Source organism: Oenanthe melanoleuca, chromosome 1 (genome assembly GCF_029582105.1).
Source record: "Oenanthe melanoleuca isolate GR-GAL-2019-014 chromosome 1, OMel1.0, whole genome shotgun sequence".
Classification (NCBI taxonomy): Eukaryota; Metazoa; Chordata; class Aves; order Passeriformes; family Muscicapidae; genus Oenanthe; species Oenanthe melanoleuca.
In genome coordinates this window covers 19,913,421-19,931,873 of record NC_079333.1, presented here as the reverse complement: position 1 = coordinate 19,931,873, position 18,453 = coordinate 19,913,421, and the positions used below count along the sequence as shown (strand labels likewise).

Below are 18,453 nucleotides of genomic sequence, written 5' to 3'. Positions count from 1 at the left end.
CTCTGTTAGGAGGGTTCATCCAGGCTGCATTCTGAGGTGCCTGCAGAAGAGGTGGATTTTTCTGATGGCAGCTGCTTAAGATGTGCTCTTGTTTCTAACACAAGTTTTGGTGAAGAGCTGAGCTTTTCCTCTTTGCTGTGAACTTGGTCCCCAGGACACGTGAAATTGGATGCGCATCTGCAGCCTCTCCAAGTGTCAGGTGTGATGTGTGCACATGAGTGATCCGGTGCTTCTACAAAGGGCTTTATCTATCCTGCAAGTGTAGGAGGCTTGTGCTGTGACAGAGAAGTCTGAAAGAAAGCAGGAGACTTGTTCAGCTGTGTACTGACAACAGAAGTTGTCAGCCCATCCAGGAATAATTCATTAGGGAATTGATGTTTATCCTCTGCGTGTTCTCAGATCTTCCTCTCTCACAGATTAACAGAAGCAAAAGATTCTGTGTCACTTCATGACTTATAGGTGGATGAAGCAAATAGTGTCCTATATATGCTGCCACAGTGAAAAGAATTGTACTTTTTCTTGGAAAAATTGCAGAGTGTTTCAGATTGCTCCCCTGATGCTGGATGTGTGTATGTGTCTCTGGAGTTCACTAGTGATGTTTAAAGAAGCATGGCAGAAATGATGAAGCACAACGTTGCATGGAGAGGCTCAAGAACTGCCCTTTTATAGTGCCAATACAACAAGATGTGGGTTCATTGTTCTGCAAGTTTCACTGGAATTGTGATTTTTAAAATTTTCCAAATAGCTTATGAGTGATGCTGCTGCCCTTGGCAGACTGTATATGCCATGGTAATCTTCAAATTCTTCAGGCATGAAGTGTCTGGCATTTCTGTTACCACTAATATAAGTGAAATACAAAGAAAGATCTAAAATGTCTATTCAGAACAAGCTACTTTTAAAAATTGACTTCATGGTAAGATGCTGCAGTTCAGCACAACTGTTTTTCCTTTCGCTGCCTTTATAGTATGATTTAACAGCAGATTTTTTAGTATGGATAGAGGAGTATTTTTCCTCTCATGTTTTTAAAAAAGCATACAACAAAAAGAGGTTTGAAACATTTTCATTAAATTGTGTAAAGCAAATTAGAAGGTTTTTCCCTCTAGCCATGGGAAACAAGACATTTTCCCAAACTACAAGGGATAATGTTGACATTTTTTTAAGTGATGTATCTTTAAAAGAAAAGTCCCAATGTCTTTGTAAAACATAAAATATTTTATTTGCATTTTCTCACCTAAATATGTTGTGGAGTTCTTTTACTTTTCTCATCAGAAAGCTGTGCCCTGTTTATCATGCAGTGCAGATACTGTTTCAGGCTTGAGACAGCTGAACAACAAACTAGCGGAGAGAAGTGTTTAAATGAATGTTAGGCATGATCTTTTCTACTTTTAACTGGAGAAATTTACATACATTTTGGGTCAGAGAGGAGACCTAGGCTTTCCTTTGTCTCTGATTTCCAGCAGCATAGGCTTAAGGTGCAAGAAGAAGGGGAAGAATCAAAGATACAGAATTATGTGCATTGTTCGTATTCCTGGGTTTGAAAAATAGTATTTGTGTGGTGACTGCATTGCAGTAACAGGCCTATTGAAATGAGAAATAATTAACTTCTGAGCATTATAGTTCATACAGGGATTTTTATTCTCCTTAAAATGCACTCAGAACAGTGTATACAGGTGAATGTTACTATGATTTCACATTCAAAAGGTCACTGTGCCAGTGTATATGCAGAGTATTTTCAATGTGTAAATGAATAAGCAGTTGCTTACCCCATCATGGATCAGGAAAAGCACAGAAATGGTTAATGGCTCATTACTTTTGTTTAGGACATAACCTAAATCTGACTGCTAATTATGTTGATAATTATTTTTGTATCTGCAGTATAAAGAGTTTTGAAATGCTAACCCCGTGTAACACCATGAATATGTTAGTTGTTGTTGTTAATGTAATAAATTCCATGCATTTTGTAATGTGTGTGAGTATTTGGTTGTCAAAAGCCATTTTACTAGAACAGGAATCCTTTATTGTTAACATATTAAGGCTAATCAGAAATCTGACATTTGAATGCTTAGTAGCTAATAAACCAAGGCCATACAGGGTCTGCATAATAAAGCTTTCACTTTTCTTACGGTTATAACATGCCTTTTGGAAGAAACAAAGATTATAATGATATATAAAACATGCAGTTTAAGTTACCTCTTTTTAATGTGGAACAATAGTGTCTCGTGTTAGAAAAGCTCTAACTTAGAAGAGTAAATTATCAGATGTCATCCAAATGGAAATAATATTTGCCATGGGATGGAACAAAGTGTTTTAAATCAAATTGCATTAATGAAAACATGGCTGAAGAACAGCTTCACAAATGTAACTTTTGATTTTACTGAGCAGATATTCCAGTTAACTTTTCCAAGGATGTATCATTTTCATTCCAGACTGCTAGCAAGATAAACAGCTGCAGTTTGCATCTGCATCTGTTTATAATTCTGTGTATACTAACAGAACTTAAGCTTTTATAACATTCAGCTATCTTTAATGTGTCAGATTATAAGGAGAATAGTTTTTCTTAGCAGAAATTAGGTGTATTTGCAAACAGATTAATCAGACCTAGTTAATTTAACCTCAGGGCTTTGTTTTTTCTACATCACTTCAGTGCATTTGACTTAGTTTTCCACTTATCTTACATTTTAAAATTTAGTTAAAATTCTTAAGTACAGTTTTTGTACCTAAAGCTCAGCTTACCTTTTCAAATTTAGTAGAGGAGCTACACATATTACTGTGTAATATGAAACACTTTTAGCTGTCAAAACAAATTTCTGTCAATAGGAATCATGGTGATCATTGAGAATGTTATTCTGAGAACATTCACATTCCTAAGCCACAGAAATGCACTTTTTGTGCTACATTCTGGGGGAAATGCATGTCTAGCTGTTGAGTAATTGAATTTATCAGTTTACTCTTTATAATTTAATATTGACAATACACAATTTGTGTGACTGTTTTTCATTTGTTAAACAAATCAGTTTTAGTACTGCTATTGCTGTTTAAAATTAATACTTAAATGTTAGGTAGAAGGCTCCAGCTTGGAGTCACAGCAAATTCCGAAAAATTGAGTATGTTCTCCAAATAAGAGTGAATTGCAGCATTAAAATAGTGGTACAGTAGAAAACAGTATATTAACAGTTTGGTAATGGTCACACCTGTATTTAATATGTGGTATAATATTTGCTGTCCATTGGCTTTCTGCTTCTTTTTCATTATGTTGTGAGTACAGTAACTCGGTAAAACCAATGTGTTCTTGTTTTATTGTCAGGTTTCTCTGTCCTTTTCAGCACCTGTTTCCTTCTGTACTGAGGTGTTAAGGAAATATGAAATAGTAGGAACACTTCCTGTACTGTCCATGCTGTTTGTTAAGTCATTATGGATCAGTTTCTATCTCATTGAGAAAGTTGTAGCAGCTCTATGATCACCTGTGATGATAAGCTAAGCAAAAGTCAGTGGTGGTTGAATGGTATTTTGTCACCATTGCTGTGTTATTTGCATGTGAGTGCAGACAGAGTGTGGTTGGTATGGTGTGATGTGAGGTTTTGAACATGAAGATGGGAGCTGATTTCTTTCTGCTCTTTCCTAGGTGATGGGTGTGGGCACACAGTGCTGGGCCCTGAGAGCGGGACCCTGGCCTCCATAAACTACCCCCGGACCTCTCCCAACAGCACCGTGTGCGAGTGGGAAATCCGCGTGAAGCCCGGCCAGCGGGTGCAGCTCAAGTTCGGTGATTTTGATATTGATGACTCGGATGCCTGCCATTCCAGTTACCTGAGAGTTCATAATGGCATTGGCCCCAACAGGACAGAGATAGGTAGGAGCTTTAATTATCACTATTTGAGAACTATTGTCTTGTGTAGAACTGGAGTGTACTGTTGGTATTTTTGTTACTTTTTAACAACAGCTGTATCCTAAATGCAGCACAGATGATGAATTAATCTTTGAGATTCTCAAAGGAAGCTCCACTGCAATGTGGGGTTTTTTACTCTGACATTTCCTAGTAGCTTGCAGAGTTCTTGTAAGCACTGAAGAGGGAGCTGTAAAACTAGAAGCATCTTCATTAAAAAAATTAAAAAGTAGTAAATATGTAGCTATATATATCTCTTAGCTGAAATGCCTTTCTTTGTATATAGATTCACTCTGATTTGAGCTGTTCATCTTGGTGGTGTTAAAGGCAGGCTTCAAAAGGTGTATAGTCCAAATATCCTTCATCCTCAATGTTAGTGTTTGTTCTCTTCAGGAGCATTTCATGACTAGAAGACAGTGTTTTTTTTCTTTCAAACAGCAGTGTGATGTTATCATCTACATCAAGGCATATGTAGAATGTTTAGACTCCTACTGTTACTTTGCATAAAACTCAAAATGAATTGTCATTCTTCCTTTTCTAAAATTAGCTGTTATTATGCAGATTAACTTTATTTTCTCTCCTAAAGCTTTAATTTGGTGAGAGAGAAAAAGATTTACTCCACCGAGACTGTTTTTGTGCAATTCAAGTGCTGATTCCGATAAATTGAGTTTTTTTCTAAAGAGGCTAGTGGAGTGTTAGGTTTATTAACCTTCTTTTCCAGCTGTTACCTTGGTAAGTGTGTGTGAAAATAAGTATGTGCTTGGAGCTGTTGAGCCAGACTTAGTCTAAAATAGGAAACACTGAATACCTTAAATGGCAAGGAACGTCAAGTTCTGATAAGTCTATTACTCACTTTTACAAGGGACTTAATGGGCTCGAGTAAATTCCTGCTTCATTTGTTTCCCTTGCTTTTCAGCTGTGGCCTGCTGGTCTAGCAGCACAGTATGTTGAGGAAATGTGTGTATTCTGCTCTTAAATCAGTTAAATCACAGGACAAACAGCGATGTTAACAGTGGCAAATACAGATGAGGCAGGGTTTGGGTTGTTTTCACGTTTGAAGCAACAAACACTGGAGAGATTAAAGAGTGACCTGAATTTTCTTGGGAGAAATCTGTACTTAGATCCTAGATCCTAAGTTTTTCCATTCAAGACTACTGACAGTCTAACATTAACTTGTTTTACATAAAATCTGAAATTCAGTCATACCTTTTTAACCCAAAATTCCTTATAAGTTGGCTGGTTAGATTAAAAAGTAAATTGTTAGTTGTTTCATTGATAAACAGGGAAGGTTTCTAATGAAGCTTTTAAGGGCTAGTGCTTATTCCAAGTTGAGTATTTATCATTAAATCAAAAGAACATTCAAATGCTCAGTGTTAGGTTTGTCTCTACTATAAGTAAGATCTGGAGGAGTTTGTAATATTTCAATACAGTTAAATCACTGCATCTGCAGTCAGATGTACTTATTTAAGACATGGGAGTTCCCTCTCCTGCTGTACAAAAGCACTTGGGATCCTTCAATGCATAAGTACAGACAAAATAGCAATATTACATCTTCTGCACATACAGCTGACAAGTATTACTGCAGTCATGCTTTGTCCATTCCTAGTGCTTGCTTCCTAAAAGATTGTCAAAAATCAGGAAAAGGCCAAGGGAAAATTAGACAAAATGATTTATAGTCTCAAAAGTATGGCTTGCCATGAATCATAAGGTGCATCACTCTACAGTTTGTCGAAGGCCATGTGTCCGTGGGGCAAGCAGCACTGCAGAGTTTATCCAAGCTGGATTTAAATGGCTTGCACTGTATATTTGCTTGAAGAAGAGGATAAATGGTGTTTTGAGAGGAGTCTCATGATGGTCACTCATGTAACAAGATCCAGTGGCTGAAAACAAAACTCTAAAAAAACTTTTCTGGCTTTTATTAAAATATAATAATGATAGGAATTGTTATTTTAACTTTTAAAATTTTTTAAATTATTTTGTTAGTGTTTGGGAGTGCAATTCAATTTTTAAAGGAAATTGACATACATATAATATTTATTTTGTATTATATTTTTTAAGAACTATTCCTGCAGGACCATGTGCTTTAAATGGTCACTAAGCACATTATTTAGTGTCATGTTCATGTATTTGCTTCTGAATATACACCAGAACTAATATGAGCCTGCACTGCACAGATGAAATAATAGGCTGGAAATTGAATAAGGTGCTTATTCATTCAGTACATGTGTTGTTTTGGGTCAATATTTGTTCTCTTCCTTCTCTCCATAGGAAAATACTGTGGGTTTGACTTTCAAATGGATGGTTTAGTTACTTCAAAAAGTAATGAAGTCACAGTACAGTTCATGAGTGGAATTCACACTTCTGGACGTGGATTTCTTGCAGCTTATTCAACCACTGACAAATCAGGTATTTGTAATTAGTTGATAATTTTTCTCTGCTGGCAGAATTAGAGCTATCTAGTAATTCATTTACTCTCACATTCTCACTAATTAACTTCTAAAAATTTAGTACACTTTTCATTATACTTTTCTGTAGGAAATGTAACTGCCTAAATAAAAGTTGCTGTAGTTTCAAAGCTTACCTTGAATAGCAGAGTAGAAATGTCAGTTGTCTGTTATAAATGAGAGAACTGCTTCAGATTCAGGACAAAATGCATTTTTTCAAGCACTAGTCAAGTGGCAGATAGTTAATAAGTTTTCTTATCAAACTGTATATATTTCATGCAGATGAACCTTTTGGAAATTTTTGTTTCAGTAGCAGCATCCTGTACTCCCTTAGCTCTTTAATAACAAAATCTGCTGGCAAGTTTTTTGTCTTTCTTGGGTTTTTTTTCTCCTGGTTTTGATTCTTTTAAGCCTCTGAAAGAGGTTGCTGTATTTGTTTTGCGTTTCTTGCCACTCATTGTAAAGGTGAGCAATACACGTGGAAATGAAGGAGCAGCAGCAACTGCCTCAGAAGGCAAAACCCTATCTGGAAGTTTTCTAAAAAGAGCAGATAAGGAGTTTCAGTTTTTAATTTTGTAGGGTTTTTGATGCTTTCCTCTCTGTATTTTGGACTGTATGTGTTGATACACAGCTGACACAAACATGAAAATTTGTGGTATCAATTATGGATGTTAATGACACAGCATTCTAACATTTGTTCTCTGTGGGTGCTTGGGTTCAGCACTGCAGAACCATTAGATGATGAAAACACAGGCCTCTTTAGCTTACTAATTTAATTTTATGAAAAGAGCATATGTTTCTGCCTCTGATTTATCTCTGAAATATAGCTATAAATTAAAATTAGGCTGCACAGAAAATGAGTTTTGGAGTATTATCTTGTGTCATATTCTCGGTAGATTTCCTAGTTACTCAGAAAAATTAGCAAGGTTCTACTGTAATACAAAATCTGTTGCAAGAAAATTTAGTAGGAATGTGGGTTTTTTTGTTCTGAGACTTTTGATTAAACCTCAGAGGCTCAAATGTATGTGTTCATGCACTTTAAAAAGCATATTCAAGCTTGTTGTCTTTATCATCTTCTTGACCTAAAACTTTTTCTTTCCAGACTTAATTACCTGTTTAGACAATGCAAGTCACTTTTCCGAACCAGAATTCAAGTAAGACTGATTTTTACCTGTTTCCCTCCCAGTCTCTTTAATGAAGTGATTTTAGTGTTTCTACTTTGCTTTGTTAAGTGTATCTGATGCAGCTTGAAAATTGGCCATGCAGAAAATGTGAGACACAAACTAATTAGGACCAGAGCTGACAAATTTTGACACTTGCACTTCTGCTTCCTCCTCCTGTTTCTCCCATTTGTTGTTTACATGCAGTATACAGTAGAACCTCGTTAATTTGCACTAACACATAGGAGCCAATATCTCATTTTCATAGAATATTGCTTTTATAAATAAATTATAGCAGTAAATTGTACACAACTTAATTATTGAAATTTGTATTACGGTTACCTAAGGAGCACTAAATGATGAAATGTATTAGAAATTACAAACCCATTTCAGTTTGGTGCTCATTAATGAGGTTCTGTGGAGACATAGAATGCTGTACATTTTGAAGGGGAAAATGTGTCATTTCCCTGTTGTCTCCTTCCTCAATTCCATCTAAAGCGAGGGCAATGTTTGAAGCTGCAGTCTACTGTGAAGTGTCTAAGCTTAATTTTTGAGAACTTAAGCCGTGGAAACAGGGAACATTTCAAAGGGCAATCTTTGCATTTTTCCTTCATTTTCCCAGGTTCCAAAATAGGGCTCTAGTTGTAGGTTCTGTCCTTAATCAACATGTGACAAAGTCTCTGAATCCTCCTGTTTTCATAGAACCTACAAAGTCGCTTCAGCTGTTGCTGAACTGTGGTGAAAATGTTGATGAGTTTATGCTACTTTGCTTTTATATCTTGAAGATGTCAAAATTTCCATGTATACAGTATGAAATGTCCCTAGAACATGAGCACAGGCTTGCTCCAGAGGTGCTGTTGTCTCACCTCTTGCTTTTTATGAGCTAGTGGTAATTTGACCAGTTTTTTATGATCAAAGCATTGCCAATAGCATTACTTTTCAGATGTTTTATTTAAGGGTGGAAAACAAATAGGTATGCAGGTCTCTAGTTCATAAAATAAAATTCATTAATATTGTTACTTATATGACTTTGAATTTATAGTAGCTATGTGGTATTCATATTATAAAATGCTGGCTTTATTAGTTCATCATATTGAGACTGGAACTGTTCTTTCAGCTGAGACTTATTTTAAAACATTTTTAAATGTCTGTTCTGCTGTTGTATACTTGTGAGTATTTTTGATCTGATTTTATAGGTCTTCAGTTAGGAGGTATCCTTACGGAGTGATATATGAATAGAGAGTGTTGTAAATCAAAAACATAACTTTTTTATAACAGTAACAGAGTTGTAGATGCATGCATTTCCTGACTTGGTATTTTGTTCTCTTTCAGTAAATACTGTCCAGCTGGATGTGTGATTCCTTTTGCTGATATTTCAGGCACTATCCCTCATGGATACAGAGATGTAAGTAAAAATACTACGGGCTCAAGTGCATTTTGGTGAAACACATGATGGATGATACAAGTCAGTTGTAGTTGTTGGCATTAGTTGTGCTTCCTGGATGCTGGGATTTGTACTTTCCTAAAGTGAATAACACGATACTCATTTTTTAGCACTGGTGCTAAATGGCAGGTGCTTCAGATGTTACCATCCCCAAGAAATGGAGTAGTGTAGTAGAGTCTCAAATACTTTTCTAAGTCCTGCAGAGAAAGGTGGATCAATCAAAAGAGAGGGGTTTTTTTTGTTGGTTTTCTCAGGCTGGGAAATTGAGATTTATAAAGAAAGAGCAGGCTAATTTAATGATGTCGTCTTGTTTTTGACACTCTAATGCCTCTTTCAGCAGTGTCTTAGATGTTATCCTAATTTTTGTTACACTTGAGAGATGAAATACTGTTTATGCTCAGAAGCTATAAAATAGTTTGCAAGACAAAGTTAATACTGTAACATAAGTTCTGTAAATTGGTAATGAGCATCTTTCATAATGTACTGTTTACTTTAAGCACTACAAAACCCTCTGTAGTATTTTTCTAATGTAAACCTTTGCAGGTCAATTAATGAACTTGCCATAGACTAGGAGGATGTTTGCTTTAAGTGATTATAATTTTCCTAGCAGTCTGCTAAAAATTACATTAAATCTCTGGTTTTTATCTTAAAATACTCTTTTAATAAGTCCTTCGATCTAGCACAGAGGTAAGACAGTGTAAAAATGTTAGTAACCAAAGATTTTAGTATTAAATATAAACTTAAAATATGCCTGTGTGGGTGGTTTTTTTTCCCCAAATATTTGTAAATCCCAGGCTGCTTATGTAAACAATCAACCCCAGGTAAAAATGTCACCACAGTGTGTTATGTGAAATTGATTCTCTGCCTCTCAAATTTGCAGCATCTGTAGGAGTTCTGTTTGTTGGGAGTTTTTTTGCCAAAATCTGAAATAATTGTTTTCTATGGAGGAAAGGGAAACCTTTTCCTAAGGAAACTTAAGGAAATTAAATGCCCGGTGATACTCTTTTTGTATAACTTATCTCTTAAAAAGGCAAAGAATTTCCCAGAAATCAGGCTGTGTGGAAATAAATTAAATTGTCCAGCACTTTAGACCAAGTTTCAGGTTGAGGTTTCACCTGCATCTCTTTCGAATGTACTGGAGCTGTTTGTTGCTTTAAAAAATACCCAGAATCTTGATTCTGTTCTGTGTGATCCTAATGTTCAGAGTCCTGAGGGCTCGGAGCTCTCACTGCTGACATCTGGTGAGCAGGGAGGAGAGAGCTGCCACTCCTACAGAATCCAATGCTCTTACTTCTTTTGGAGGGGGAGCTGTGTTGGTCCCAGACCTGTTGGATATGAGTTTACTCTGTGCAAACATGACAGACTTGGTGTGATGAGTGCTGCTCACTGTGGCACCTGTAGTCTGCAAGCCAGGGAAGTGTCGCTGTGACATTTGTTAGTAGATTCTATCATCCAAGGAGAGAAGGCAAGAACATGATACCCTGTAAAAACATTTTTTTATTACTGATCTCCACTGACTTGTACAATAGGTAATTGACATGTTTAAGTTGAGTTGTATGCATGTATCACTTTGGCTTTATGTAGATCAGAGTGCTGGATGGTTAAAACAAGTTTAACCACAAGTTATAAAAAATGCAACCCCTCTGCTAAAAGCTCCAAAATCTGCAGTGCATCACCCCTTAACTGAGAAAATAAACAAACATGCTTTCAATGTGCTTTCTATTAAAAAGTTTTCTATGTATTTACATCTTCTGTTGCCTAATATCATTTATTATAGGCAGAGTCTGGCTGGCTGGCTTTTTCAGACTGATTCACCTTGGTGTTGGTTTGAGGTTATTTAATTACAACAGTTGCATTCTAAATACATCCGGGTGAGGACACAATGAAATGTAGGGCCTTCTTGTGTTTTTAAAAATTCAATAATAAAAAAAGATGAATGATTTCTAAAAAACCAAGATAACAGTTAACTAAGAATAGTATTTTAATGTAATAATAACAAAGACTGTAACTGGACAGTGTAGCATTTACAATATATGGTGTGGTGTTTAATTTATTCACTTAGTAGTATGAAATTTTTCTTTCACTCCTTTTCACTCTTTCACTTCTTCAAGTCATCATCACTTTGTATGGCTGGTGTTCACGCAGGCGTCGTGTCAAATACGCTGGGTGGTCAAATAAATGTTGTAATCAGCAAGGGCATTCCATACTATGAAGGCTCCTTGGCTAACAATGTCACCTCAAAAGTGTAAGTGTATTTTCTATGATTTCCTTATCTTTAGCACCTTAGGTCTTGGTAGTGTCCCATTGCAGGATTAATTTCAGCTCATGGAGCTGTATCTTCCCTGGACAGGTCCTCTTCTCTAGGTTTCTCACACTTTTGCTGTAGTGTAATTGTTTTACCAAATACCTTTAATCTCTAGACCAAAAATTTTAATTTTCCAAATTCTGCAAGGCATTTTTGCCTTCTTGGCCATAAATTCCTGGTGGTCAGTGGAAAAACAGTAATTTAATGACAACTTTTCAGTTTCAGGGAAAGAATGTAGCTTATCATTGTAACTCAAGTCCCACAAATGAAAGCAATCACAGGAGACTGACTTGTGTTACTATGATTAGCTTAATTTGAAAAGAAAGCATTTTAATGAAGTCTTGCATTTTGCTGGGTAGATGCTTGTTTGAAAGTCTTTAACCCAGTATCTCTGGACTTTATTTCATTTGAGAAGATGTTTGTACTGAAAGTGCTGCAACTTGCTGGCAGGATGTGTTCATCATTAAGTGCTTGTTCAGGCTTATGTAAAGAATGGCAAGCAGTCAGTGGCAAGCTGTGAGACAAGAAAAATAAATTTAAGGCAGTTTGTTTTAATTTTTCTCACTGGGTACTGCAAAACATCATCTTTGTTCTCTGCAGGGGACCCTTATCTACAAGTCTCTTCACCTTTAAGACAAGCGGTAAGTGCTATCACATGTATTACATGTTACTGCTTTCATACAAACTTTGTGACTAGAAATAAGCGTGCAAGTACTAGATTTCTTAATTTTTGTCCTCATCTATGAGACCTTTTTTGAGTGCATTCCTCAATAATGTGTATTTTTGAATTGTTTTACGATCTCAATTTGATGATTAATCATCACTACATTTATAGGTACAGTGATGTTTCAAGTAAGACTTGCTTATATGCAGAAAGAGATTTTTATGGCTAATTAAATAAATCAGCTGTAATTTTCCAAGTGGAGGCTAGTTTTTCTGTAAGTCACTTTAAATACCATCTTTGAGTGGATGTTGGAAATACTGTGAAGACAGTGACCTTTCCTTAGTCTCTTTAACTGTTTTAATAACTATGTAAAAACCATAAAACCATCACGTCTGTTTTTCATAAAGTTAAAAAGAGAAAGGGGAGGAATCTTGCACATACTTCCAAAAGTAAACAAATACTTCTCCTAATTCATAAATAAAAGGCAGAGTGAATGGGGATATAAAGACAGGAATCTGATGGGCAGGAGTGTTTGGTGATGGAAATGTATAAATAAGCAAAAATGAGAAAATACAGTGCGCATAATATTAAAATGATTTCTCCCTTAGACATCTGCAAGAGCTGAGGGAAGGAATTACATGTCTGGTGTCCTTATGCATAAAGAATATTAAACACAGTGATACAGGCAGGGTTTGATGGGTTTTTTGTCTTTCAGAATGTATCTGATAGTGTGTATGAAAGTAATTAAATGGCCAGGAAAGTGGAAGAGATAGGACAAAATGCTGATCTAGACCTTGTGGATTTCAGTGATGCATGAGAAATTACTGAGTAAGCTAGAGGCAAGATGCAAGTCTAGATTAAAATGTCTGTATTTGGATTGCCTAGGAGTTAGGTGAGGAAAAAAAAATGTATTATGCTCAAATTCAGACTGTGGTGAAGGTCCTAGTGTGTTCCTGCTGTTGTAGTTGGTTGCATGCCTTGGTATGAAATAGAGGAGTGTGTTATTACTGCTAGAGGCATGGTCAGTGCAGAGGAAGATGAGACTACTTGTACAGGAAGAACTGCCTGACTTTGGGACTCTTTATTAGAAAATAACTGAAGCATCACAGAGCAAAGAGTTGGAAGTAGCAGGTATTTAGGCACTGAGGCATTTCTGCTTCAAAGTGGCAGCATATTGGATGGAAATTGACAGATGAGGGAAAGGATTACCTTGGTGAACTATTAAAGCCATCTCACAGGACACGGGCAAGACTTTCTCTGGGGTATAATCATACATGGGCTCTGCCAGCTGTGCCTCCCTTGAGGATGAGTGCCCATCTGAGTGCAGAGGGGAGCTGCAGGGAGAAGGGAAACTAGGCTGGGTTCAGCCTGCCTGACTGAAGGCAAAGTCTGCTGATAATTCTGGGAACTATGCATGTGAGAGGGGAAAACTGTTGGTATTACAGAACAAGAAATTTAGCCCTGAGTTTGGAAGATGTTTTTCAGCCACCAGCAGAAGAAACATTTAGCAAGGATGTTGACCAGAAAAATGTAACTAATTTCAAGGATATGCTTGAGCTCAAGGCCAGGATTATGACACGACTTCCTACATGCTTTGCTTTTGTTCAAATTAAAAGTGTGATAGTAGGGTTGGTTCAAAAACCTAAAAAGTTATACAAACAGAAAAAAGGAACTAATGAACCAGTAATCTGTTTCCCATTTCTGCATCAACCATAGCTTAGACCATGAATGTTCCCCAGTGCTTCTCATTGAGTGCTCTGTGTGAGTGGTGACTGAGAGAATATCCACATTACTCTTGGAGTAGGCAAAAATCATGGCATTCTCATGACCAGTTTGGTTCTACCATCCCTGTTAGAAGGCAGAAGACAGTGTGTTTTGTTGGTATTATTATGGAATAAATTTAGATGGCAGTTTAATATTTGCATGTAAAGTCTTAAAATCCTAGCAGTGTAACTTCAGTTCTGATTTTCAATCCTCACCTTTTCTGTTGTTCAGGTTGCTATGGAACACTGGGGATGGAATCTGGGGTGATTCCTGATTCCCACATCACGTCATCGTCTATTCTTGAGTGGCCTAACCAAACAGGACAGGTAAACATTTGGAAACCTGAAAATGCCAGACTGAAAAGGATTGGACCTCCTTGGGCTGCTTTTATCAGTGATGAACATCAGTGGTTGCAGATTGACTTGAATAAAGAAAAGAAAATAACTGGTAAGTGAATCTGATGTGGCTTCTCAGCGGCATTCAAAAGTTTTGGTTACTGACATCCTTTTTCCCAGTGCTGGGCCTTAGATAAAGCTCAGGTGGCATCCATGTCCTAGCTAATACACTTGGGAGCCTGGAGCTGAAGAGGTGTCGTTTTGTAGCAGTTGAAGCGTTTCCTGTGGTTTTATTGGATCCTTGAGGCTTCCCTTTTCCTTATTGTCTCTTTGGAGGTGCAGATCAAAATCCAGTCACCTCAGCTTGCTGTATCTCTGACACAGATGTACTGACTTCTGTTCCTAGGTTTCCCTAGTGCCTGTTGTGAATCCAACAGCAGGGAAAGGAGCATTTCCAGTGCAGTGTGAAGAGTCAGCAGACACAGAGAACAGCTGGCAGCCTCCCCTTCACCTCCTCTCCTCGAGTGGGGCTTGGGCCCACAGTCTCTGCTGGTCTTGCTGACTTCAGCCAACAGCCAAGCAGTGTGGGCTTAGCCAGCCAGGCTCTGGGTTTGGCCCTGCTCCTTCACACAGGGGGTGATTTTAGTAGCTGTGTTGGAGACACAGCTGGAGGTGCTGTTCCCAGGCTGCTCTGAATGGTTTGTTTTCTGTTCTGAGTCGAGCAGCCAGCTCATGGTTACCAATTCCCATTGACTGCAGCGTTGTAATTCCAAGTAGTGAAGCACTGAGGCCTTGGCATTTTGGGTTTAATGACCAGGGTAGCTGGGCAGCTGGTGTACCTTCAGTGCCAGTGTTAGTGTTTTCTGATTTAATCATTCAGAGGAGATTTGCTGTAGTTAATGTGCATATTTGTCATCTGATGTAAATCAAAATTAAATTGGATGTAGGTGGAGTGCTTCATAGAGTCCAGGGCTGTAAGGCTATTGTGAAACATGTTCCAGTGATCAGTTTGCATTTGTCTCTTTCCAAATTGACTGAGTTGGTCTCTGTAACCTCAGCTGCAAACCCTGCTATCAGCAGCATGGCTTGCTGTCAATAAGCAACTTGGATTTACCAGTGTCCTTTGTTATTACCTCCCTGGGGACTGTTTGGATTTTGCATTACTCCTCTAATTCCTGTGCTAATAAGCTTTTCCAGAACAGCTTCTCTGTGTGAGTTCATGCTGCAGGGTCAGCTGTAGGAAGCTGCAGTTCTTTCAATGGTGCCTTTAGGTTGGCAGTACAAGAGCAGGGAAGAGCTGTGTCAGCAGCTGGAGATAGGAGTGGGCTGTGGTCAAATGAAGGGTGTTTCCATCAGGAAACACGGAGAAAAAGGGCTTAGCAGGGTTATATCCTAAAAATTAAAATACAAAGTAAGTAAAATGAGTTTACTAAGTTTCAGTCACTGTAGAAGTTTGACCCTGGCACTTTGGATAAATTTCGTGAAGTTAACTGGACCAGGGAAGACTTTCCACTATGCAGCTCTGGCTACAAAAACTGATCTGTTAATTTTTTACCAAGTGGCACCAGTTTTCTGTCCTAACTGGGCACCTCAATTTTCACAGGTATTATAACTACTGGATCAACTTTAGCAGAGCACTACTATTATGTCTCAGCCTACAGAATTTTATACAGTGATGATGCACAGAAGTGGACAGTGTACAGAGAACCTGGCACTGGTAAAGATAAGGTAAAAATACCACATACTTTCTAAGTATGTTCTATGGAGATCTCACAATTGTAAATACAAGTCAATTTGGTATGGTGAGGAATCATTAAATAACTTTCCTTTTAGTGTTATTTTGAATTGTAAACAGCAGGTAAGCAGAAGAAAATATGACAATATGCAAATATGTAAGGATTTGAACAGTTCTAAAATTCAGGTGTTATTTTTATTACAATTTGAGTGGGAATATTCTATACAAGAAACATCTGTTGCCAGTGGTAGGCTGTCTAGTTCTGTATCTCTTCAAGGATAATTCTGTTTCTTTTAAAATAGGTTATACGTTTTAAAATTAAACTTTACTTTCTTATCCTCTTGTGGTTACAGAATAAATTTTATAGGTTGTATAATTTCTCATGTTTTCTAATGTTTCTGTCAATCTTAATTTTTAACGAAATACTGTTAAGTTTCTTATATAAGAGACCAGCCTTGCAGAGGGTATATCTTCAGATTGGAAATTTTTTGCCACACAAAAGAAGTCCCTAATGTTAGCAGCAAGGCAGTTTTATTTCTCCCATGTTTGCAGCTCTGCAGTATTTATTAGACAGTAAAAATGAAAAAATTCATGTCTTCCCAGTGGTTCAGATCAGGTTTTCTTAAAAAAATGACAGGATTCTTAGTAACATGATTGGAACTAGATTTTCCTTCTTTTTCTTAAAATCCTTGGATGTAATTTACCTTAGTTCTGTAGGCCTGTGGTATCATGTAACTGTAACTACTGGTCTGGTAGTTTTCTAGAAATAGGCTTTAAGGATGGTCACTTTGGCTGTCCTTGGTCTTCTCTTTACTCTGGGTTAAGAATGTCTCAAGGTAGGATGTAGCATCATGTTGATGAAGTAAAAGGCTGAAGTTTGTTAAATTAAGAGATTTTTTTAACATAATTGCAGTAGGAAACTCTTGAAAGAGAGGGGGAGAATTAACTGGCAGGTCTGAGCCTACATGTGAATTAAAGTGACTGTTGGTGTGAAGTAGTCAATAAAAAAGGAAAAAAACCAGCACGTTTGGCTAGTTTTGAGTGCCCTCTTCTGGCCATAAAATAAGATCTCAGCAAGCTGCTTAGATTTAGGCTTCAGTGTTAGTTTGATAATTTTCTTTAAAAACCCTTGCAGCTCTTGCATTGAATTTGAGCACATTGTTCCTCTTGCATGCTCATGAAATGAAACAAATTATGGAGCCTGAAATTACAGGCAACAGATCTGTCTTTGCACTGAAAGATCATTAAGGGACAGGGCACGAAGAATCATGTGTACCCAGGAACTGTCAGCTGTAGTTAAATGACAGAAAAAATGGTTCAGTTTTGTTCGAAATAGCAGATTTTTCCTCTGTCTGCCATCACCTCACTTGATGCAGATTTGCTTTTGGATGCATCTGCTTGCAGGCTTCTCCCTTTTAGCATGCCAGACCAGCCATGAGGTGCTAGTCTCTGTTTTTTTGAAACATGTTTGGAATTCCTAACATTTTTTGGGGGACTAGAAACTTTTCCAAGATTTTCCTCTAGTCCTTTTTGCAAATAGCTTTTAGAGATTTGGTAGTACTCAAGAAAAACTTTTCTTAACTTTTCATGGATGAAAAAAAAAGTAAAGGCTTGAATTGGGGAAAAAGGACAAATCAGAGTTGCAGTGTTGAAAAAACTTTGTTTAACAGCACAGAGGGAAATGGGAAAAGTTTGATAATAAAAAGAACATGAAAGTGGTTTCTCATGAAAAGGTTTTTACTTTATTGAGCTCAGAAGCAAATTATTTTTTAATGCAAAAATTAGGGTAACAAAGAATAAAGAGCTGCAGGTAAAGTTAAGTTTCTTCTGTAACACTGAACAACAAAAACCTGACATGAGATTCAACTTCCAGAGTTGGGCATCTGTGTGTCTAATGTGTAACCTCTGCATGTGCTGCCTGGGCAGCCAGATGTGCCTTATTTTGGTGCTGGGCTCTGGCAGGCACAGCATGAGCAGGGATACAGTACAGCAATTAGGGCTGGGTGCATCCCATCAGGAAGTCACCTCTCTATTTTGCTTCCCACTTGCATCCTTACTGAAACAAAAAATTATTTTGTGAGGTCTGTAGCTACAAGCTGGAACCCAGTCTGTTGTGGGCACATAAATTTCACCTACTTGGTGTTATTTATTCATTTCCAAAATAACATCTTAGGCTTGTCCCTGCATTTACTCTGTCTTCATTCGTTGCTACTCAATATATTTAAGAAAAAGAATCGTAAGTTCAGAGCAGAGACTTATTTTGAATGGATAGTTTCCTAGAATAATTATTTCAGACCTCTAGGGATATTCTAGACATTTTGTTTAAAATCTCAGCAGTGCAATACAGAAATCTCTTCTCTTGTGTATCAAGATTGAGACAGCAGTGATATGTATTGATCAGAGATGTGCTAAAAGCTCTTGACAGCTTCATGTTGCACAGATACATCAGCTGTTACACAATGCAGTGCTTGCCTTTAGGAATGGCAGGGTGCTTTATTGGTTACCAGGTGGTGTGAGTAAGAAGAAAACTCATTGTAATATTGACTGTTTTTGAGGCAAGTGCCATAATTCTGTTCTGCATTGTGTCCACCAAGACTTGCAGTGTCTGTATCAGTGCTTTCAAAAGAAAGAACTAATTTACTGTCATCCCAGTGCACCACAGAGTTGCATGTGCAGGGCCAAAGCCCCACTGCTGTGGACTAACATGGAAAGGCAGCTC

The 18,453-nt window shown here is 37.4% G+C and overlaps 1 protein-coding gene across 1 annotated transcript in view; it reads left to right on the top strand.

The window, feature by feature from the left end:
* Nucleotides 1-18,453, top strand: part of DCBLD2 (discoidin, CUB and LCCL domain containing 2) — a 40,898-nt gene that overhangs the window by 13,228 nt on the left and 9,217 nt on the right. Inside the window, exons 2-9 of the mRNA XM_056495295.1 lie at nt 3,623-3,850; nt 6,152-6,289; nt 7,430-7,481; nt 8,820-8,892; nt 11,043-11,176; nt 11,837-11,877; nt 13,896-14,111; nt 15,603-15,727. Coding sequence (XP_056351270.1) covers nt 3,623-3,850; nt 6,152-6,289; nt 7,430-7,481; nt 8,820-8,892; nt 11,043-11,176; nt 11,837-11,877; nt 13,896-14,111; nt 15,603-15,727 — 1,007 coding nt within the window. The remainder of the gene's footprint in view (nt 1-3,622; nt 3,851-6,151; nt 6,290-7,429; nt 7,482-8,819; nt 8,893-11,042; nt 11,177-11,836; nt 11,878-13,895; nt 14,112-15,602; nt 15,728-18,453) is intronic.